Source organism: Amphibalanus amphitrite, unplaced genomic scaffold, assembly GCF_019059575.1.
Source record: "Amphibalanus amphitrite isolate SeventyFive unplaced genomic scaffold, NRLGWU_Aamphi_draft 000354F_arrow, whole genome shotgun sequence".
Classification (NCBI taxonomy): Eukaryota; Metazoa; Arthropoda; class Thecostraca; order Balanomorpha; family Balanidae; genus Amphibalanus; species Amphibalanus amphitrite.
Window position 1 is genome coordinate 467,515 of NW_024881848.1, and position 23,648 is coordinate 491,162.

Here is a 23,648-nt window from a genome sequence, read left to right on the forward strand (position 1 = left end):
CCTGGAATTCTACTACTTGCGCTCGCTATTTGCGTCACTGTGGCTCTATAAATGCTGTATACATCTACCGACTACTCTTAATTTACGATTGGTTCCTTTTCATGACGTAGTTGTTCGTATTTTTACTTTTTTCCCTCACATATTCCCACTTTTTCTCCTTTTAGCGCCCATAATAAACGAGCCCAAACAAAGCCTGATGTTGGAATTGTCCGTCATATACCTTAGTTTGTGGTTCTGCTAAACGCTGACCGATAGCTCATGTTTGTCCTCACCATGAGCCGAGTGTTTGTCTCTACTGTGTATCCCTCTCCGCTGACGTATGTCTGTATGTCTGTCTGTGTGTGTTTGGCAGAGTTGTTTCGGGCACATCTGCACGGTCGCCACCCGTCCTTCGAGCACACCTGGACCAAGACTCGACAGGAGCTGGAGATCGAGACCAACGGCTGGCTCACGCAGGCCTGCTCGTGTCTCAAACTCATCCAGGAAAGGTGAGTCAAAAAAGCAATCATCAAATCACTTATCGATCAAGATCCCAAATCCTGTTTCGGGTACGAATAAGGATCATCTGCATGTAGCTGAGCTTTTTATCGGTAACTTCAATGATTCACAAGAAGCTATCACTGCGTGGCTCATTCGAACCGGACTTCAGTGAGACTATTTTACGTCAGTCCTAGCAGGGGTCAGCGATGACGTCATTGTTGCGCGGTGGTGACGTCACTGGTCGTATTCTGCACCCGGGTCACGGCGCATTGTCGTGTTGTCTCTGTCTTTGACGCCGCAGTGTGAATGCGATTTATGATTCCGCGGTGCTTTGAATGGTGCTACCGCTCAGCTTATGACGTTATAAGTCCGGGAAGAGCTCGGTTGACTATCAGACTGCTTCAAGTTGTGAACTCACGAATAAGAAACCAGCTCAGAAAGATTAACGCTCTTCTGAAAACGTTATCATTTCCACTGGCTTTTATAGCTATTTTATTTAAAAAGAAAATTGATTGTCATGAATGCATTCCAGCAACCGATTGTCTCTATTTATATCTTCCTTTTTTAAAACCTAAACAAAATGTCTGTCAGTCTATGCCGGGTCAGATCGGTTATCGCAGTTCATCATACGGGTACCTTCCTTTGTTGGTCCTGGTTTTGGCCCGTTGAATACCTAATCAATCACCCATTTTAGCACAACAGCTATCGTGCTAGTCACCACAGTTCCTTTTTCACTAATGTAAGTGGGTGGTTCAGTTCGTGAGTTCAGTGGCCTGCAGCGATCTCTGAGAGATACCGATCAGCCTTCCGACCAGGACAGAGCAGCTAGAACTCCATTCTTTTTATACTGCCACCGGGAACCCGACCTTCCTGTCCGGTCTAGTGTGTGGGTGACTGCACTCCTTCAACCCTACTGCGCAATGGACATTGGTGCAATTACGAGATGCACTCACTAATCAGAAATCGTGAGGTCGGCAGTCATGATTCTAATCAGACGTGATAGGTCCCTCATCTGGCCGTCGCCTACCGTGACCTATCAGTGACCTTTATAGACCGACCCGGCGCGGGGAACGGTTGCATATGATGGGACTATCTAGCAGCAGTTTATAACACGTTTGACGGTTTTGGTGTGCCAATTTTAACAACCCTTATCGGAGGCTCGTGATCCACTACTCATAGAAGATGGCCGTTGATATTGGCCGGCCTAGAAAGCAGTTTGTTTTGCAATTATGATACATGTTAGAGGTGTCAATCGGTTACCAAAATTTCGGTATACCGATACCGAACCAATACCGATTCGGTATTCGGTATTATATACCAAAAGCATTTGGTATTTTGTCGGTATCATGAAAATCAACTACTGTCATAAAATATTTGAAAACATTTTTGATAAACCTTCTGAACTCAAATTTGATTTTGCTAAATGACACTGGATGAAGAAAAATGGCAATCATGACACATTTCTCCCAAATGCATGATATCCTAACAAATGGGCAAACACATCAACTGACAACTGTAATATCAATTACATCAGTCTACCAATGTTAAATGGCAACTTATCAGTGTTAGCAAATTCCAATACCATGAGGATAATTATCCTACAAAGAAAGCCAATGTGCAAGACATAAACATGAATTAATGTTTAACTCACTGTATGCTGGAAAACATACTTAAACTACCTTTCTCAAAATTTCCAAAGCATTTATTAGCAACAAATTTGACTTTGTTTTGAGGAGTCTGTGATTGATCTTGACCTTGTCTTCCTCTCCATTTTACTGCAATGCAATTACATTATCCAAAACCCTGTTTAATACAGCACTAGCTTCACCATTATCATCTAATATTTAAGGCAGCATTTGTCACTTCATCATCACCCCCATCAGCCCACAAATCTTCAACTTCGCTCAACTTCAAAAAGCCTTGTAGTGAGCGATGCTGTCATGATCCTGTGGATCTTCAATTAGTGTTCTCTTTCCTGCTCTCTCAACAGATACAGATCGCTAGCAATTTTATCATAAACACTTATGAAATATAATACGGTCGTCAAGTTAGATGTAAGGGAATCCTAATCTATAATCTAAGATTCGGAATCAGGTGAGCCCCTACGATTTGGACCAAACTTGGTCAGTGGATAGTACGTAACGTTCTGATTACGATGCACCCAAAATCTAAGCTCGGCCCGCCATATTTACGAAGTTACGGATGTTTGAATTTCAAGGTCATTCGGGAGAGCCCCTACGATTTCCGTCAAAATTTGTGTACGGACACTCTAGATGCTCCTCATTACGAATATCACAAAATTTAAGCTCGGCCCGCCATATTTACGAAGTTACGGAGGTTTGAATTTCAAGGTCATTTGGGTGAGCCCCTGCGATTTCCGTCAAAATTGGTATACGGACATATTACATCCTCCTCATTACAAATATCATAAAAGTTAAGCTCGGCCCGCCATATTTTTCAAGTTACGGAGTCACAAAGTTACGGAATTTCAAGGTCATTCGGAGAGCCCCTCCGATTTTCGTCAAAATTTGTGTGCGGACACATTACATGCTCCTCATTACGAATATCGTAAAAGCTAAGCTCGGCCCGCACTATTTCAAAAGTTAGAGATGTTTGAATTTCAGTGAGTTTCAAACGTCAGTAACTTTTGAAATAGTGCGGGCCGAGCTTAGCTTTTACGATATTCGTAATGAGGAGCATGTAATGTGTCCGCATACAAATTTTGACGAAAATCGGAGGGGCTCTCCGAATGACCTTGAAATTCCGTAACTTTGTGACTCCGTAACTTGAAAAATATGGCGGGCCGAGCTTAACTTTTATAATATTTGTAATGAGGAGGATGTAATATGTCCGCATACCAATTTTGAGGGAAATCGCAGGGGCTCACCCAAATGACCTTGAAATTCAAACCTCCGTAACTTCGTAAATATGGCGGGCCGAGCTTAAATTTTGTGATATTCGTAATGAGGAGCATCTAGAGTGTCCGTGCACAAATTTTGACGGAAATCGTAGGGGCTCTCCCGAATGACCTTGAAATTCAAACATCCGTAACTTCGTAAATATGGCGGGCCGAGCTTAGATTTTGGGTGCATCGTAATCAGGACGTTACGTACTATCCACTGACCAAGTTTGGTCCAAATCGTAGGGGCTCACCTGATTCCGAATCTTAGATTATAGATTAGGATTCACTTACATCTAACTTGACGACCTTGGCTTTTGGCTTGACTCGCACACAGCAGTTTCAAAACTGAACACATCTAAAAACATTTCAATGTCGCAGCTGCGCCAGGTTGAGGAACCGATATAGCTCAATAATTAATTGAAAATAATTGAACAACTATGCTTTTCTGGTACTTCATTTTTCAGCAAAAGTGGCCTACAACTTTCTTGAATTAATTTTAAGATGTCAAAATCTATACAAGGAATTTTGATATAAGTGAACTTAAGCAAAAAAGAAAAGGAAAACTTTATTTTATACAGTTTAATCAAATGCAAATGGCCGCCGCCTGTAAGGCCGCCATTATGGAAGAGATGACACGTGACGTGTGTCAATGCTTCCGTAAGATTATGGACATTTTACTTAGATTTCATCGCGATATCATTACAGTGGTGTCTGCTATCTATCAGTGTGCCTCGTAAGTAATTATTTATCAAGTTTTGTTGTGTTACACATTTGTTTATGAAGAAAAATTGGTTGCGTCAGTATCGTCACCAATCACCATGCTACTTGGGTTTAACTGTAGGACTAGGTATCATGGGCTTTGTTTACATTAATGGTGTAGCAAGCCCAAGGTGTAGCCCATCATTGTCAATTGGGTTACCACTTTTGGATCATGATAACACACTTAACCCTGTCTTGACCGGACTCGAAATGAATGACTTGAATTGAAAGAAGGTTTGATGGTTCAGGCACGGACAAGATTCAGGGTTCAAGTTATTTTGCTAACACCTCATGCAGTTGATTTGAATCCACATTCCAGTAAAATAACTGACCTGAATATTTGTTAATAGTTACAAAATAAGTTATAAATGTTTTTTTTTTTTTGCAATGCAAATAATTAACAGATTGCCTGATTTGTTTTTGTTACCTTATTTCAAAGTTTTAGGTACCTTTCAAGGCTTATCATATGTCTTGAGAAAGTTTGAAGCATTTGTTTGATAATTCCCTGATTTCGGTATCTAGTCGGTATTTCCCCCTATTTCTGAAAATCGGTTCGGTTTTGGTATAATCTCAGTGGTTTTGGTCGGTATCGGTTTGGTATTGGTTTCCAAAATTTCTGAAATTGACATCACTAACACATGTGAGATCGTAAATATTAGTGGAGGTTTTGTATCGCTTCATCGATGGTAGCCATCTTTTCCTTGGTCATCTTCAACTACCTTATCACCATGTGACGTGTGAAAGGGCTCACGGTAACCCGTTTGATTACGTCACTGGATACTGAATAGAGCTGTCAAACGTATCTAACTGTCCCTGCGTGAGGGTTTTCCTCAACCGTAGAGATTCATGGCATTCCTACAGACCTTACGCACTGCCGTCCGCTTTGCTTGTGGGTGGCATCTACTAAAGGACAGAGTTACCGCACATAGTCTTCGTGACGGACGACAGTGGTCTGCCCATCAGAGGAATTGATGGATCGGTACTGGGAGGGCCTTGGCGATCGGACAGACTTCATTCAGCTGAACGGGATGGGAGACAGTCGGACCACCAACAATGTGATGGGGACGCACACAGATTGTAGGAATAACAGAGACAGTTCCTTGGACCTCACCTTGGCCAGGGATCAGAGCTCTGATCCGAGAGTGTTGCGTAACCTGACAGATAAAAGATCAGAAGTGAGGTGTGTCGCCGTTTTTCTGCTTCTCATGCTTTGTCTTATGAATTAGGTTGGGGAGGGCTGTGAACCTGGAGGGGTGTTGGACCGCGTAAAACCTGTTAGAGCTGAACATGATTAATCAGTGCTGCTGCAAATTCCTTCGTCTCGCTTTAGGGGAGGCAATTTCCTTAACCACATCACGATTTCTCTTGTCGTGCAGTGTTCAGAGCAAATGTAAAATAGCATACGGCGAGATGGAATGTGTGTTCCTCAGCTTGTGCGAGTAGGGTAGACCGGGGCAAGTCGCCCCGCCGAGGTAAAACGCCTCACCGATGTTTCTCGGAGCTGGCAGAGTTCTGGGGAAACATCATCTCTTCTATAAAACGTGCACTATATGATCATTATATGAGCAGACTGGAAAGAAATTGTGATGACTCTTTCGGGAGATATAGCCAAAAATGTGTTTTTGAAGTGATTTTTATGTTTTGTTGTCAGATTATGTATCATGGCGTTCTTTTATGGTCCACATCAGGTTAACGACTTTTATGTATTTTGAACAACTATTGTCTAACGCTTATCATGCCGGGTTGGTTCGTGTTAAATTATGTCTTGCTGGAGTGCAAGGCGTTGTTCTCTGACCGAACTACGTGATGGGGTAAAACGCCCCAGTAGGTCGCGGGGCAAAAAGCCCCTGGGGCGTTTTACCTCATGTATTGTTCGGGCTACCCACTTTCTAATGTTCGGTAGCTGGCGAACAGTAAGTTTCTATGCCTTTATGTGTATTTTTCTCAGCAACTGGATGGCAAAGGAAGTATTTTGTTAACATTCGCATTGCAATAATTTATTATTTGGTCTTATGAGGTAGGTGAAAAACCTGCTCATACAATAGTGTCATAGCTGAACACCTGACAGGATGGAATGTGCTAACTTCAGTGCCGTGCCTCCAAGAGGTCTAACGGACCTCTCACATAAGATTTAGCCAACTACCATGTTAAATCTTTACTCTAAAGTATGGGGCTACTTGCCCCAGGCCGTGGGGCGTTTTGCCCTGGGGTTGGGGCAAAATGCCCCATTTGCAGTTGCTTCACAAATCACTTCCTAGCTTGGAGTCCGATCATAAGTGGATGAATTTGAGGGGTGCAATTTAAAGTAAAATGTCCAAAGAACGCATTGAGCACGAATTTGGCCTTCCAGGTGATGTGGGACAAAATTTATGTTGCAAAATAAATTATCTGGGGCGTCTTGCCCCAGGCTACCCTACAGCTATGTGTGACAACCGTAGAAACAGAACGCGTTCCTTTCTGTACAGATCACCGTGGTTTCACAGACAAAGCTCCATGACTGTGCTAGTTGCGACTGCGACTGCCTATACAAAACGGTAGCTGACCAAATGTTACATCATTGTTTTGATGATATTTTCTGATGTGAGTTTTGTGATGAACGTTCTTATGTTATTAGAGCACAACTCAGACAAACAATCCCAGTTTAGCGGTAACTTCAGAAGAAGGCGGTAGCCGGTAGTTTTGTATATTGAAAGATCCCAGGGCTCTCAGCGTTCAGAAATAAAAAGGACTAGGTATGTAGATCCTCCGTTCGCGTGTTCCAGTTTCAAATCGTGGGATCATTTTATCAGACTCTTTGTTACCCACATTCGCCGCCGCTCGTTGTGTGAGACTGGACTCTTTGTTTGGTTCTATATTTTGGGCATATGAACGTTGTGCTGGGCTTTTCCGTGAATACATGCAAAGAGTCTGGGCTGATCGGTTTAGCTAGTAACTTCCGCGCGACCTTTTGGTTGCCTACGGTCAATCCAACACTGCATTATACCACAATCTGCTTTCAAAAACGTTGGTCATTCCACTAAGCTGAAAATGTTATGAATTAAACGTGTCAACTCGTCCCTCTTCACGGTTGTTCTTTTTCGAAGCGCGCATTCTCCCTCCTTGGCACGCGCGCGGTGTCCCCACCTATGTATATCCCAGCCGTGATGACCTCCGGGCGTGGTCGGATCCGGCCCGCAGCCGGACACGGACACGGATACGGACACGGGACCGGGTCGGCCGGGGCTCCCGGAGCGGTCAGCGCGCGGCGCGCGGTGACAGCGGTTGGATTAGTGTCGGCGGAGACGGCCGTGACTGATCAGCTTCTCCTACTCCGCCGCCCCTCCCGCCAGCTCACCCAACCCTCAGCTCACTCACCGTATACTCGTAGGTGGACGAACAGGTTTCGTCAGAAGTGATGGCGGAGAACAGTTATCACACCATCTCATGACATCCTATCAGGTCATTGAAGTTGATCAGGCCGTTGCATCGAATAGAGCCAGTATTAGGGTGGCAGAGGGTTTGAACCTGTCAGTCGCCTCTAAGCTCCGTTTATTGTCTTCTGTCTTCATATTTTTTTTCAGTCGATGGGTTTTCTTCCTTCGTTCATGTCATTTCTACCTAACTTAATCCTATCTTCCACCACCCACCATTCTCCCAGACTTTTGCCGGTGCACCAAGTGGTTTGAGACGCTACAACAAGCCGTCACCTTGATAGCTTCTTACGTCCACTGCCATATCTCGGCGCGATGGGCCACTCACGGCTACGGCTCTGGTGGATTATACCTACCCTCTGTCAGTAATTGTGGTCGCCTTTTTACCGTGGCGCTGTGGCCATCATGACCGGCGCTGAAGCTGTCAGCAATGTGCCAGCCCGGCACTTCTCCGACGCGCTGCTCATTCAGCTGATTTATCGAGTGATTTGGCCTCACAGGATGGTATCATTCGTTAGCCGGTGTGGAGCTAACGACTTATCCTTGTTCACCGGAGACGCAGTGGTAGCACAGTACGCCGATGACACACAAATTCTGGTCTCTGGCAAAAAATCTGACATGCAAAGCGTGGTCAGGAAGATGGAAGCAGTGCTGACTTCCATCGACCTTTGGTTCCAGGCCAACGGCCTCAAAGTTAACGCAGGAAAAACTCAGCTGATGTTGTTGGGAAGCTCTCAAAATCTGCGCAACGTTCCTGGCCTCTCTGTCAAATTCCGCGATCATGATTTACTCCCTGTCTCGGAAGTTAGAAATCTCGGTTTAACATTCGATAGCACGCTCAGCTGGACTAGTCACATTTCTTCTCTCACAAACCGCTGTTTCGGAACCCTTCATGGTCTATCACATCTAAGGAACCACCTCCCACCATCGGCTGTCACCGTCATCGTCCAAGCCCTCGTTCTCTCGCAGGTCCGATACTGCATCTCAGTATACGGCAACTGCACGCAGACAAACCTCTCTCGGCTCCAAAAAATAATTAACTATGCTGCAAAGGTGATTTTCGGCCGCAAAAAGTACGACCATGTATCGGACCTGCTGGATAACTTGGGCTGGCTCAGCGCTGAGCAGCTTGCTCAGTATCACTCTCTGTGCCTGCTGCACAAGGTGCGGCGATCAGGCGAGCCAGAAACCCTGGCTGCCCAGCTGGTGCAGGTATCGCAGACGCGGCAGCGATCCACCAGACAGGACCGCAATCTGTCAGTCCCACGATCGCGGTCAGCGATGGGGCAGCGCCGGTTCTGCTGCCGGGCGCCCCTCGCCTACAACCAGCTCCCGTCAGAACTGACGCGTCTACCGGCCCACCTATTTGGTCGGCACCTCCAATCCCACCTACGGGGAGGCGAGGTGACTTAGACAGCGGCCATGAGTCTGTATGAGTGCATGTGTATGTTTGTTTGTGTGTACGGGCTTTGAGCGTATTTATCACGTTATTTTATGTTATGTCTCCCATGCAGAGTTTTAGCCCTGTACGAGCGGCCGTAATAGCCACGAGTGTATCGTGGATGGCTTCAATAAACGTCTATGTCTATGTCTATGTCTATGAGCGCGGTTTTGCGGTTCGAAAGAAGTTTGCAACGCGCACGGGTCAGCTCGTTGTGAGCGCACACGCGATGGTTTTTGTCTGGTTTGACGTCATGCGTTTCCAGACGGTAATACAAGCCGTGGCGTCAGACCTGGAGATAATCCGGCGGCGTTTCGTCATACACGCGCTCTCTGGGAGGTTGTAGGGTCATGAACGCTTATAGCGTATTGATGTAAGGCTCTGGAGCCGCCAGAATGCCTTTGATATTTTCCTTGATTCAGAAACGATGCTTCTTGATTGCATGTATTTATCATCTAGCGCTAACGCTCCTTGCTCTGAATTAGGAAGTTATGTCACATGTGAGATCACTTGAGGTGTATTCTGACTAAAAAAAAAACCTGCACTGTATAATGCCTCAGTTCATCAGAAGACAGCTGGCTGTTTGGATTTCCTTGCCGCTTCTTATCTACATCATAATAATATGAATGTTACGGTGCCCTTCATCATACTCATCATTGCCACTTCCTCCGAATAACCTCTGTGACTGACCAGTTAAACTCGTCCCGTTTTCAGGAAGCAGTGCACCAACGTGATGGTGACGAGGAACATGCTGATGACGACGTTCGCCAAGACGGTCATCTTCGGGCTGGCCGACTGCTTCGAGCCCGAAAACATCTTCTCCGCCTACAAAGTCGGTGAGTCGCAGCGTCACATCTTCAAACGTCAACGTCTTCATGAAAATCAATAATTTCGTGACGGTTTAAGGCTCTGAAAGTCATCACACAGCAGCCTTGAGTTTTATCTCTACTCGATAACCCACTAACCTCTTCAGAGATGTAAACATGGTCTGCTTCTCCGCAGCCCATATTCTCTACACCGTTTACCGCCCCGCCCTCCCGCCACCGAATGTCTCTAACCCTTCCGACCCCAGCACTTACAAATCAATCTGGTCCTTATGGGTGCCAAGTACTACTGTAACAACATCCCTCCCGCCCCGATATACGCCACATCAGTCGAGCCTCGCTGAACTAGGACCATGACGGGTCCACGCCGGCCGCCGGTGTTCACACCATCATGTCACCAAGCTGTCAATTGGACGATGGGCATGTCTCCAGCCGGGGCCAAAGAGGAGCAATGTAGCCGCTTTACGTAGACAAAGCGTCGCAATAGCTGCTTTGCTTTGTCCTGTGACTGGGAGAAGTCACGGGGTATGAGTATCGAGTAGTGGTGTTCCATGCAAGGCCACCTCTGATGCGGAGATGAACAGTGGAATCGGTGTTCCATTGGGGACGGCATAGTGTAAACTCTGAATCCGCACTGGGCTCGTGACTACGGACCAGGAACTATACATCACTGAATCGAATGACTGCATCACATGCATACTCTCAAATGTCATGAATCTCGTAAGCAAACAATGTCGTGTGCTCACTTATTATGCTTTTAGTGTTTTCCCATCAATCATTGCATTGCCCTTCTAAATCTGTCAACGGTGAACAAATCTGAAGTACTATCTTGAATGAAACTGGTATGTAGATTTGCTTACCAGTGCTGAGGTACGAATCGTTGACGTCAATTGTTTCTACACTTTGTAAAATCAGCAGAAAGACGTGCAAAGTTGAGGTTAGCCTGAGTGTGCTGGTTAGTGAATGTTCATCCCATGTGAAGTGTCGTTGTGCCTGTTATCGGTGCTGTCTGACGGAGCTGTCTGTTGACTTTGGCAGGGTTCGAGAGCTGTCTGAACACCATCAGACAAAAGTACGCCGAGAAGCACGGACGGGAGGTGATCTGTGTGATCGTGGGCAAACCGGACAAACCAGACAGTCCGAGCATCATCACCGCCGCCAGACAGGTCAGTCACAGAACAGACAGACAAACCAGACAGTCCGAGCATCATCACCGCCGCCAGACAGGTCAGTCACAGAACAGACAGACAAACCAGACAGTCCGAGCATCATCACCGCCGCCAGACAGGTCAGTCACAGAACAGACAGACAAACCAGACAGACAGTCAGACAAACCAGACAGACAGTCAGGCAAAGCAGACAGACAGTCAGACAAACCGGACAAACCAGACAGTCCGAGCATCATCACCGCCGCCAGACAGGTCAGTCACAGACACACAAATTTACAGTCAGACAACTGGTAGTCTTTCCCATAACTGGAATCGTGCTCCCGAAACTATCGGACATTTTATAGTAGAAATCCGTTGATCAATGGAAACTCTCAATTGACCCTATCCCCGACCACATCCTCCCTGTTTCTGTGTCAATGACGAGCATCCCCTGTCGTTCCCACTCACCTCTGCACACAGGTGTGGTCTGACCTCAGCCCTCAGTGCGGTATGCAGTGGGTGAGGTCAGGCGTCCCCTATAACGCCTGACCGCAGCAGTTACATCCTCGTAAAGCAACTAACAAACACATCAGACCGGGGGGCATCTTCAGCTATATCCGATGAGGTGGCAATGGGTGTGGGATGAATCAGAGTTGCGGCCGTGATCACTGCTCATCTGCATGGGAAGAAGAGAAGATATGCCACTTACTTCCGTGACATGTCATGACTAGTTGTGGCATGTCGTGACACGTCGTGACATATAGAGATATGTCACACGACAGACGATCACTCGCGGTCACGTGCCATGACACGTGCAGGACGCCACGAGACTGTACGGACATTTGTTGAGGTTTGTCAAACCTCGTCACACACCTGACAGACATTCCTGTCCCCCTCCCCCCCCCCCATCTCCTTCGAGCCGGGTGGCTAAGCCCTACCCCTCTGATGTATCGCCTACCAGACATTGTTCCGACCCCTCCCGCGCCCCTGCCCCTCCCTCTGGCGGTACGTGCAGCGTCGCATTCCCCACATACCTAACGACGGGACCGCTCGACTCGCCGGCCACCGCTGGCCATTTGCATTGTCCTTCGGCTCTGTGGACCTTACGGGAGTGGCCCGCGCCGACCGTGGCGATTGGAAATATATTGAGACGTTCATGGTCGATAACCGCCCCGGGCTGCGTGCTGGACGCTATGGAGGGCTGTGGGGTCGCTGAGATGTGTGTTGTGGGGCTTATTGCAGGACTGTGAGGCTGTAGAGGGCTTTATGAATGCTGGGCTCTGCGGAGGGATGTGGGGAAGGCCTATGGTGGATGATACAGGAAGGGCTGCGCGGCCGTAAGGGAGTGTGCATTGGCCTAAAGAGGGCTGTAAGATTACTTTTTACATAGCACTAGGCGAACCTTGTATGGTGATCTTGAACTACTTTTAAAAGCTGCAAATGGATACAAGGAACCGTCGCAGCGAATGCACGGCCGCCTTTGCTTGACAAACTCAGTTGAGAGGCGAGAGCGGACATACCACCTTCTGATAAACATCTTCCAAGCCTGGGCGGGACCACCACCCGGCGAAAACGCATACTGAAACACGACTGTCGGAGAATCAATGGCCACACCGCACACGTTCGGCCGCCGCCCCCGCTGCGGGCGCTGCGGGCCCGACCCCACCCCACTCGCATATTTACGTCTGGACAACGAGTTGCGTTGGAGAGGCCGGAAATAGTGGCGATTTCAGGACCGCAAGAATGGACCGTCATTGAAATGATTCTTTTTTAAACCGTGCACTGTTTTCGGCCGGAATTTAATAGTTACTACAAAATATTTTGTAATTACGTTTCCACCAAGAATGAATGCCATCAGGGCTAAATTTTTAATACTATTGCATATTGTCAAGAAGCATATAGTGCTGTTATATTGCAGTTTAAGCGCGTTTGTTACAAAATATGAAGCGAATAAGCGTCAGTGTAATTCATCAACAGTGCCAGAAGTTAACTTGAGGGAAAGCTATTATGCTAATTGCTCTTGTCCGTCCACTAAAATTTATTAAATATTTTGCTTTGTGTATTCCAAAAGGAGAGGGAACTATTTCATTTGTGCCTTCATGTCAGAATTGAAGGTGGATCATTAAATTTTCAACGCAGTTTACAAACAAGCATTTGGTCTTTCTCGTTTATAAGCAGTGGCTAAGAAAAGGTTGATCAATCCTGAAGTTCAGTCATCGCAAGGCAGTCATCGTACCTCAACTTGGCAGCAAGATCCCCCAAGGACAGAGGATATATTGTATACATGTCCTGTAAATCAAAACAAACAAGCATTTGGTCTTTCTCGTATATAAGTAGTAGCTAAGAAAAGGTTGATCAATCCTGAAGTTCAGTCACCATACCTCAACTTGGCAGCAAGATCCCCCAAGGACAGAGGATATATTGTAAACCTGTCCTGTTAATCAAAACATTTTTGTGCCTTCAAAGGCTTAAGTTATCTGTGGTGTGTTCGGAGTTAGGCTATATGGCCGTTTTTGTTGTATGTTTATGTGGAGATTGAATATAACTGTGACCATGTGCTCAGGGCCTCCTCTAACATACCCACTGGGTGGGCAAATGCCCACCCAGTCACCACAATTGCCCACCCAGTGGCGTCGATTTGCCCACCCAGAAGTGAGAAGCAAATGCAAAAATTCTGGTCCGGCCGGACGTCCGGTACTACCTTTCTGGTCTTAAGCAAACTGGAGGCTGTTTGAAGGTCAAAAAAAAAGTTTTCTGGTTGCCCGATATTCAGGGGCGTAGTCAGAATTTCCTCAAGGAGGGGGCCAAACGCACAGGGGCCCAAAATAACCCCCTAAAAATCCAAAAAGCCATCTGGTTGGATCCAATATTTTTTTTGGAGGGGGCCCAAATAAATAGAAAAATATTTATTAACAAAAAATATTAGAACTGAGGGGGTAAGCAGTCCATGGGCCCTGTTAGATAGGCCCACGAATAGCTTCATAGAGTCGCCAGTCGGTTTTGAGGGCGGTCTGAGGGCCCGTAGGTCGGATAAGGGTTCTTCAGACCGTCACAGGCCCCTACAGCGCATGAGAGCCTCGTAAGCCGTCTGAGGGTCATATAAGCCGCCTAAGGGCCACTAAGACCGACAAAAGCCCTCCTTGCACTTGCAGATGCCCAGTCATGCCGACGGAGGGCTCTCTCAGACAAACTAAGGACCCGTTCAGGTCATTTGAGTGCCTCCTCAAACCGATAGGGGCCCCTCAGATCGACAATGGATCCGATCCGAGCTCCCTCAAACCGATATAGGGTCAGACCAACAGTCGGAACGCATTGATTCTGTTTACACACCGTTGGACCCAAGTTGGACCCATCCCATCCAACTGGCCCCCTGGTTTCAATAGGGCCCCAAGGCTCTAAAATTGGGGCTCTCTTGGCCAAAGTATAACTACTCAGCTGTGTCAAAGGATCTGCCGCAGGGGCCTTTGCGTCACCAAGGGCCCACTGTGTCAGCCAGGGCCCCTATAGAATAAGGACCCCTGGCTTCCAGGGGGGGGCATGGTCCCTTTGGCCCCCTCCTTGGCTATGCCACTGCAGGTGACAAGCGTTCTTCCAGGCGACCAGGGGGCAGGGGCCAGGCGACCAGGCCCCCAGGCGACTAGCCCCCAAGCGACCGGGGCCCTCTAGGCGACCAGGGGCCCCAGGAAACCGGGGGTCATCGGATGAGTGCAGGGGCCCATTGGGTCATCAGAGGGCCACAGAAATGAAACTTCGATATCAATTTTCTTCCGAGTAAAAGACGTTTTATCCAGTGTTTGAAAAAAAATATCCCGGGGCCTGAGGGGCTCCCCCATGGCGCGTTTTGCGCTCAAGGGAGGGGGCCATTGCCCCCGTGGCCCCTCCCCCTTGGCTACGCCCCTGCCGATATTGTTATTCATGGACAAAGCCAGCTAAATCCCTAAATACGGCTGAGCTAAACAAATAAGCAAGAATTATTACCGGTTCGGGTAGCCTTTACTACAATGTATTATGTTAGTTAGCCCTCGCCCGGTGAGGGGGGTTGATGCACCCCCCTAAGGTTTTTCACAAATAACGTAAAAACGGCGGCGCTCAAATTTAGCATACCCTCTGGGCCTCTGGGGCAACCTTTTGGCACTTGTCCTAAAAATTTCAGGTCTCTAGTCTTTTCAGGTCAGGTCACCAGGTCCCAAACCCCGTACAAGGTCAGGGGAAAATTGGACTATGTAGTTTAGCGGCAACCGAATGCCAGAGTTTTTCGTTGATAGCGTGAGTTCTATAGCACGTAGCGCTACCAAATTTAACCCTCGCATGTGTAGGGGGGTCGGATGGACCCCCCATGGTTTTTCGCGAATAACTCGCGTAAAAAGCGGCCGATCGCAATGAAACTTTCAGTACCCTCGCATTGATCAATTTTACACCTACCCTGAAAATTTCATGACCCTGACCCAAATGACCTTTGACCTGTGACCTCTTTTCCGAGACCATGTTTGGCCGGAATCGCGATTCCGCGTATGTCGGCTCGCATTAGCCGCGCGTTTGCAAGCTTTTCGTGGTTTCAAACGTTCAAACATATGATTTGATGTTGCTCCCATGCATTAGGGTGGGTGTCAAGGTCACCTGAAGGTCAGGTCAGGTCATTGACCTTTGGTGACCTCGGGTGACCTCGGTTCACTTTTTCGAGTTTTACATGTTTCTAGGCTAGTTTGTGGAGCTGAATTCCAATTTAGCAACCATTTGAACATTTACGAAGTAGTTTTGGTGCCTTCGTAACATGTTACGAAGCTGTCAGAGGCGGTTGACAGGTACTACGAACACCCGTCACAACCCCTACTGGTTGACCTGACCTGACCTGACCCGACCTGGTCTAAATGCTTAAAGACATCATCTGTGATCAAAACTAACACGATATTCGTGATCAGCACCCCGAAAAACCCCTTAGCAGCCACACTTTACGACTTTCTAATAGGTCCCGATTTTCCCGACTTTGGGTCATTGACCTGACCTGGAAGGTCAACCAATGACTTAGGACCTTAAAATTAGGTATCATCGGCTTCCTCTCGTCACGGGCAACACGCTCGTTTTTTTCCGCGAAGCTCTAGCTTGATCAGGGGCCAAACGGCAAGGGGGGGGGTCCAACCGACCCCCCCCCCCCCTACACATTAGAAGCTGGCAAACGCCGCACACATGCGAGGGTTAAGACACGACTTGGAGCATCTGTTTGTCACTTGGCCTTGGAGTTTTAGGTTCTAGTGACCCGAGGCCAGGTCACAAGGTCACAAAAACTGGTACATTGTCAAAATAGCAAGAATACCGAATAAGAATACCTACCTACCACGCAGTTTGCGGAGGGCTGTACATGTAACTCTGGAACGAATCGCTCGAGCATCGCTAACCATAAAACATACGACAAAAGTTAACTTTGCAAACTATCATCTTATTTCCAATAACGGCACTGCTTATTTCGCCTCACCCCCGCCCCCCCCCCCCGCGGTAACAGGTTTTGAAATTGGTTGAACCTCAAAATAGTGGCTGGATTCGCCCTTGGGCAGGGGAGTAGCGAAAATTCTGCCCACCCAGTGAAAAATCCTTAGAGGAGGCCCTGCATGTGCTTGTTTGTATACTTACGGTCAGACAGGGAACAGCACATTCACATAACATACTCACCTAGCACCTAACTCATAGCTGTACCCTGCAGGATCTGTACTTGTTCATGTCTCGAGCATTAACAAAGCACTAAAGTAGCTTAGTAATCATTTCCCACATTTTCTGAGCATCTAACATGACATACAGCAGTGCAGAGCAGCTTCAGAGAAGAAACACTTTAAATGCACAGACTCACACCAGCCACCCAATGAGCCAGTTCCTCAGTTGACTGTTTCCCTGGACACAGCTTGGCAATGTGAGCTAACTTGGCAAGTTGAAGGTTAGCAGGTAAGATTGAGTTAGGGTGAGTACCTACCCATAACTGGGTGCTACTGCCATGCAGGTCTTGGGTAGGCTGCAAATATGTGTGATGATTGAGGTTAAGTCATCTGTCAGGTTAGTCAGGTTCAGGTATGTTCATTGCTCAGGTCACATTTTTATGGACATTTGGCAAATTAAAAAACTAACAATCTGATCTAAGCTAACCCGACTAAACATACACAACTACTGACTATAGGAACTGAGCACCTACCTACTTGTGCCTACATCTCATACCATGCCAAAGTAGAGTTCCTTGGTGGAAGATTACCCTCAGTACTTTTTATCCCAGCCCTGTGAAGAAAACTAATACTTCTAAGCTCTGAGTCACTGCTGGCCATCCACAGGAAGAAACGCTGAGACTGGGAGTTTTGCCATTGTATATTGGACCAATAATGACTATCACAAATGACTATGAACACATAATATGATCACATCATTGCATGGATTGTCACATTGACAATTTTACTACAATCCTTTTTTCAAGAAATACAGTGATGGTGATTAACATCAAAATCAACATAAAGTGGATTTAGTGATCCAAGCTTTCTCCTCCAATAGCAATGGAATGATCACATGTTTCATTCGCCAGACACTGAGTACCTGATGCACATTACAATCTGCATAGCTTCTAAGCATAGTAAAACTGCCCAAGTCCATTCATTCTAGATTTTAACTTGATAGTTCGCACTAATTTATCTTGCTGTTGTAAGTTATCATTCAATATTCATACCAATACATCAATATGCGCTCATCAGTAAACATTTTCAGGCATGATCCTGCTCAGCGTGCTCTTCAGTATTGCTCCAAGGTCTGCAATATTATAGCTTGTTTTTGGACAATAAGCTCTTTTAATTTTACTTTTTCTTGCTGATATATGAGCCCGATCAACTTGCGTTTATCAACCAAAATTTCATAACTTGTTCAACTTGATATTGATATTGCTCAGTAGTCAGGACCTCTGTCAGCCTCCTGGATACTTCAGATTGTTTTCAGTCAACATGCTTCTTAAATATGATATGAGGATTCAAAACATCCAACAAAACGACGTACAAGAGCAAGAAAACCACCAGATAAACTAAAAAATGGCCTTGGAACAGAGCCAAGTGGTGCTCCATTTGTTTGTTTACAATGATTGTAGTGCTGATGTATTTTTAGGACTCTGAACGTCGGCTTATAAAAAATGAAACGTTTTTACAGAAGTTGTAAGGCAAGTAATATTTATCTGAAAGAACTAAAATATTCAAAAGCCAAACACTATGAAATACATGAATCGGAACGAAAAAGTAACCCAAAAATCCAGCCTAATCACCGGCTCCTAAAACTGCAACACAATCAGCACTTTTCCCCGCAACTCGTTGTCCAGACGTAAATATGCACCCCACTCGCCATCGCACTCTACTGATCGCATCTACCTCAACCGGTGTCGGAATCACTCCACCCAAGGTCGCGCTTCTTGCCAGTTCTACGAAGCTTAGAGTTAAACAGCGGTTTGTGTTTGCATTCTCCGTTCATGGCGGTTTCCTTGTTTGGAAGTAGCTTGGACGTTATTTACGTTCTCCTGAGTGTTTCCATTTTTGGTGGTGGTTTACGGTGCTGAGTCCTGAACGTTATGCCCGTCCGGATTCACGATGAACCGCGACGAAGAAACATCCACCGCTATGTGATGTCATAAACGACAGAGGACGCTGTTGATAATTCAGAAGTTATGTGATAGGTATCGACCAGAACGTGTAGACTTGCAGAGGTCAGATATGGATCTTCCCCCGAGCTGTTGTGGGACAGAAGAGTAGCGATGGTTGTATATAAGCTAAAATGTCCTTTGCCTACTTGAAATTATCCACGCGTCATTCGTGGAGGTTCCCAAATGATCCTATGGACTTGGACTTCATAGCGAAGTCCAACTTGTATTTACAATTAGTCTCCACAATTCAGTACATTAACTCCTCAATTCAGGGCTCACTGCCTAGACAACAACTTATTGTCTGGATTCCGACATCCAGGCGGCTGGCACTCCAAACTCTATGAATTCATTGACCGCTGACCGGCGCTCGGTTCCTCTGAAGGAGGCACGTTTTCGGGTTAGGGCACGTGTCGACACCCGGTTGGCGCTGCGTGCCTTTCACTGACGCCGAGTGATGTCATCTCCCGGTGCTGGAGATGGCCAGGTCGTGACCGGGCCGGCGCGTCTTCAGGTCAGTGATGAACGCAGGCCGTCGGCTGACAGATGGATCAGGTGCCGCCCGTCTGACCGCGAGGAGCGGGTCCCACCGCTGCCGACTGGTGCCGCGGCACCTCCGCCGGAGAAGGAGTCCTCAAGGCCCGCCGGCGCGTTGAACCAGGATGTTTTCTGTCCGGAGGCTCGGCGGCTGTGCTCGGCATGTGGTTCAGTACCGTTGTAGGCTGCGATGTGCGCTATTGGTATGCGTCGCCACGGTCTCCCCTATGGTTAGCTCATCCCATTGTCTGGCGGAGAGCTTCCACCTTCGTCAATGTTTGCGATGGCATCTCGCTGCAGCGATACGAGGATTTCCGCGCTTGTTTTTCTTCACACAATGGTTTTTCAAGTTCATGTGTCGTATTTGTCTCTTACTCTGCTGGATATTGTTTGAACTCTTTCATTGGGTCTTACATACCTGGGAAAGTTCATCTGTAGCTGGATGACCAGCCAGTAGAGTCCATCACTAAGGTCCATCCTTTGCCCTCTGGCTGGCTGACCAAATGCCCACTGCAGCCTGCACCACCCTCCTCTCAGCTTCAAAGCCGGCCAGCACCTATCAATAAGTCTCGGCATTCGGCCCGCGGGCCGCGCCGTCTGGACGAGCCGCGCCCTTGGCCGGGCAGGGCTGCCGGGTCACTCGGTCTCTGGTCTGACCACACCCTCGGCAGCTGCCGCGCCCCGCTGGACAGTGGGACACGCTGGACACTGGCGGATCTGCCTATGGACGATGTTCAGCGCCTTAGCGAATCTCAGATTGTGTCGACCCGGAGCTCTGTGTTAGATGGGTAGAAAGTAAGCTTTGTTAGATGAGGGTGTGGTAGCGATCGGGGCCTGCGATATTATGCAAAGAATTTGAATAGAGCCGTTGGAGCTTCACCTAGGCTACTGACCTACGCCAAGTGATGGATGCCACGGTTCTTCTTGGGCGAGCCAAAACTATCGGATGCGCCAGAGAAACGCAGTCCGTGAGGTTCCACCACCCAAAGCATGGGCTGCGGTCGCCGTTCTTTACCCCGCGGCCGCCATCCTCCGGTGCCCGGCCGCTGCTCTCTGCTCCCACCGCCTCCTCCGCCGGTCTATCTCACCGTGTGGCGTGCGGGGCGGCTTTGAACACCAGCCCGGTCCTCGTATCGTGATTATGCGGTGTCGACGGCACGAGGCACAAAGACACCGCGCCGCGCGCCGGCCGTGACCCTGACGCCCCGCGCCACGCCCCCTGAACCGTCACCCCGCCCCCTGCTGCCCGTCACGGTGACAGCGCGCCTTCCTTTCTGACATTCCAGACAGCTTGTGGGAAACAATGTCCGCTCCATGTAAATATTTAATGATGAGCTATCTATCAGACCACCCAAAATCATTCACCTGCCGATCTGTCACATTCCGATCTGTTAAAACATGTCAAAGCTGAACGCGCTCTGTCCCGCAGCCTGTCCGTATCAAACATTCAAACACACTGGCTGCGGGCGGGTGCCGCCGGCGACTGAGGTGCTCTCCCAGCACCTGTAGTGTTATTGTGGGAGAGTCGGCGGCGCCGGACCAAGGCCGTGGCCGTGAACCTGAATCAACGAACTCGAGGGAGGGAGGGGTGGTGCGTTACACCGTTCGTACACCGCCCGTACGCCTGTGTGTGACCGGTATGGGACTCGTGCTCATGTGTCCTCGGCGCAGACAATAACTCGTGTTAGGCCCCCGTTGCCCGCGCCACTATCACCAAGCGTTCGCCTCAGTTGGCTGTCAGCGGCCGAAACCACTCGCGTCGGCTCGTTTGTAGGGTAGGACGGCCCCTAAAAAACGCACCGACGGAGTGATAACGACGAGGTATATGGTCGGGATTAAGGATATGCAGGTTTGACGAATCTCGAAGTCGCATCTATTAAATAGGTGAGGGTGGGTGGGAAACTTCTCGCCCACTCTCTGCTCCACTCGCCGTCCGTCGCAGTCGACGACTGCCGTTCGCGCCTCTCGGCTCTGCTGCCAGCGGCGCGCCCGTTCCTACACTCCCCTTCGCACCACCCCTAGTCAGGGTCTGCCCCGCGTCTGTCGGCGGGGTGATTTATCTGTCTCCGACCCCCGTCTCCCTTTGCTCCGGTCACGTTCAGTGGCGCCCGGGCAGGGTCCTAACCTTCCATAGCCGCGTCGCCGCTATGAGTTGATTAGGCCCCCGTTGCCCGCGCCACTATCACCAAGCGTTCGCCTCAGTTGGCTGTCAGCGGCCGAAACCACTCGCGTCGGCTCGTTTGTAGGGTAGGACGGCCCCTAAAAAACGCCAAATACACCCAATGGAATGAAAAAGTCTTAGGCTAAGCTTCCGCTGCCCAAACCTTTCTCGATCTCTGCTGAGCAGTTAATGGTTTGACCGCGAATCCGGGCACATGCCGCATGCGGAAAGGTTCCCAGTGTGTTCCGCTGGCGATGCCCGGTCTGTTATTGCGGCATGGCTCTTGGTGGTGAGTTTGGGTCGAACCCTTAGTTAGTGTGAACCGGGGCGGCGAGGGACTCCCTCCACCCCAAGGTCGGCTCCCGTCCTGAGTCAGCTGTGACTGGACCCCATACTCCCCGCACAGTGCCGCCAGTGACTCGCTGTCGACCGGCGTGGGGGCGCCGCGACCCACTAATGGAACGTGACCGTGTTCGGGGTGTTCGTTAGTCGTCTGCCTCTCGTGGCCGCCGGGGGACCAGCGGGGGAGCCGGGTCGTGCGGCGTCGGCTGGTATCAGGTTGCGGCGGGCGGCCCGTCCCGCCGCTGTCGCCTGGTTTGAGGACCGTGGCGGCCCCACTGTGGGCCTCTGTGGCCCCGCGGACAGTACCGGCAGGCGGGCCCGCGGCTGCCCCGGCGTTGACTGTCTCATCAGCCGGTCCGGTGACGTGGCGGTGCCGGGGCTGAGCCAGCGGCCGGCGGCCGGCTCTGGCTCCGCCGATGGCTGTCTTTTCTGACTGGCGGTCGGCGCAGGCGGCCTTGGGGGGGGGGGGGAGGGGCGACTGTGGTTCCCGGCGGCCCTGCCGTGTCGTTCGCTGATATTCCGGTGTGTGTGAAGCCAGGCCTGGACGCACTGCGGTCAGGGAGAGGGGGGGGGGTCCGATCCGATGGTTTTGTCCCCGTGTCGGTCTTGGACCCCCGTGTTCACGGCCTCGGGGTTGTGATGTTTAGCCCGGCACGCTTCCCGGCGCCTAAACCGACGTCATCGGTGCTGGCTAAAATGGAACGCCGCGAATCTGGGATCAGTGGCCTGGTTTCGCCTTTGATATCGTGCTGCAGATTATCTAGTCGTCGGCCGCGGTCCCGTAGACCTATGTTGCGCGCAACTTAGCCGCGGCGTCGGCGGCGGACCCGGTTTACGTGCTCATACGACCGCACATACATAAATGAGGTTTGTATGGCCATGTGGCCGTGAATGACTGGTAGAAAAGGTTGTGCATGGATTCCGGTGCTGTGATGGCACCGCACGCAAAGCACAGTGCCTCACGGAAAGTAGGAACGGTGCATTGTTAGCGTACTTTAAACGCACCTACCCCTACCTAAGAATCACGTGCTGTTCATGAGGCCTGTGAGCACGGACGCCGATGACTTTTCTGCCGCTCCGTTCTGGCCTGCGGGATGACGACTTTGGATTGCCAGCGCATGTGGGGACTCACATTTGGCAGCTGCTCGCACGGGTTACCGTGGGTGGGCAGGGTTCGCGAAAGTGTCGGCTGCCAGCTTGCCGCAGATTGCAGTGTCGCGACGCTGACTCGGAGTCTCGAGATTGGGGAGCCGGCAGGCAGCGGCGTAGTCGGTGTAGTTGTGTCTGGGCATGATCTTGCATGCATTTTGTCTGTGCTTGCTCGATTCCTGCACTCAGAATACACTTTGAGAGCAGTTTGAATAAAGACTCAATTGAGCGCTGAGACCAGCCTCAAATGTGTCTGATTTTAAAACGGTTTCAGTAAGGCTTCCTAAGGGCTCATGTACCCGAATACTGGATTCAAGCGATACCGAAACTGGGGTTCGGACTGGAAACTGGTTTCATAGTGAGACTAATTTTTAAAAGCTTGACACCGAAAATAGGTACCGACTGAGCTCTGTTTCTGCGATCAATGGCGTTGCTCAGAAAATATTCTCAAAATGTGTGATCTGTTTTGAATCGCGGGACATTAGCCCGAAACTGATCTCTGAGACCGAAAATGGAGAAACTGTTTTCTCAGTGTGTGCGGATTGTTCGTTCGGTCTCGTCTGCCACCGCTGAGCCCAGTGTTTCAGACATTGGACGAAAGAAGTTCATAGTCTGTCGATAGCTAGATGCCTGTCGAGTTGCAGAGCAGCCGATGCATGACGCAGACCGGGTGTGTATGTGTGTGTGTGGGGGGGGGGGGTGCGTGTGTGTGTGTGTGCGTGTGTGTTAAGCGCAAAGTGGCCGAGGCGTCGGCAGCGGACCAGGTGTGTAGTGTAGACAGAGTGGCCGAGGCGTCGGCAGCGGACCAGGTGTGTAGTGTAGACAGAGTTGCCGAGGCGTCGGCAGCGGACCA

The 23,648-nt window shown here is 49.2% G+C and overlaps 1 protein-coding gene across 2 annotated transcripts in view; it reads left to right on the plus strand.

The window, feature by feature from the left end:
* Positions 1-23,648, plus strand: part of LOC122389321 (eyes absent homolog 2-like) — a 118,467-nt gene that overhangs the window by 81,689 nt on the left and 13,130 nt on the right. For both annotated transcript variants that reach the window (XM_043381208.1, XM_043381209.1), the window contains exons 13-15: positions 353-488; positions 9,707-9,828; positions 10,855-10,982. In XM_043381208.1, coding sequence (XP_043237143.1) covers positions 353-488; positions 9,707-9,828; positions 10,855-10,982 — 386 coding nt within the window. The remainder of the gene's footprint in view (positions 1-352; positions 489-9,706; positions 9,829-10,854; positions 10,983-23,648) is intronic.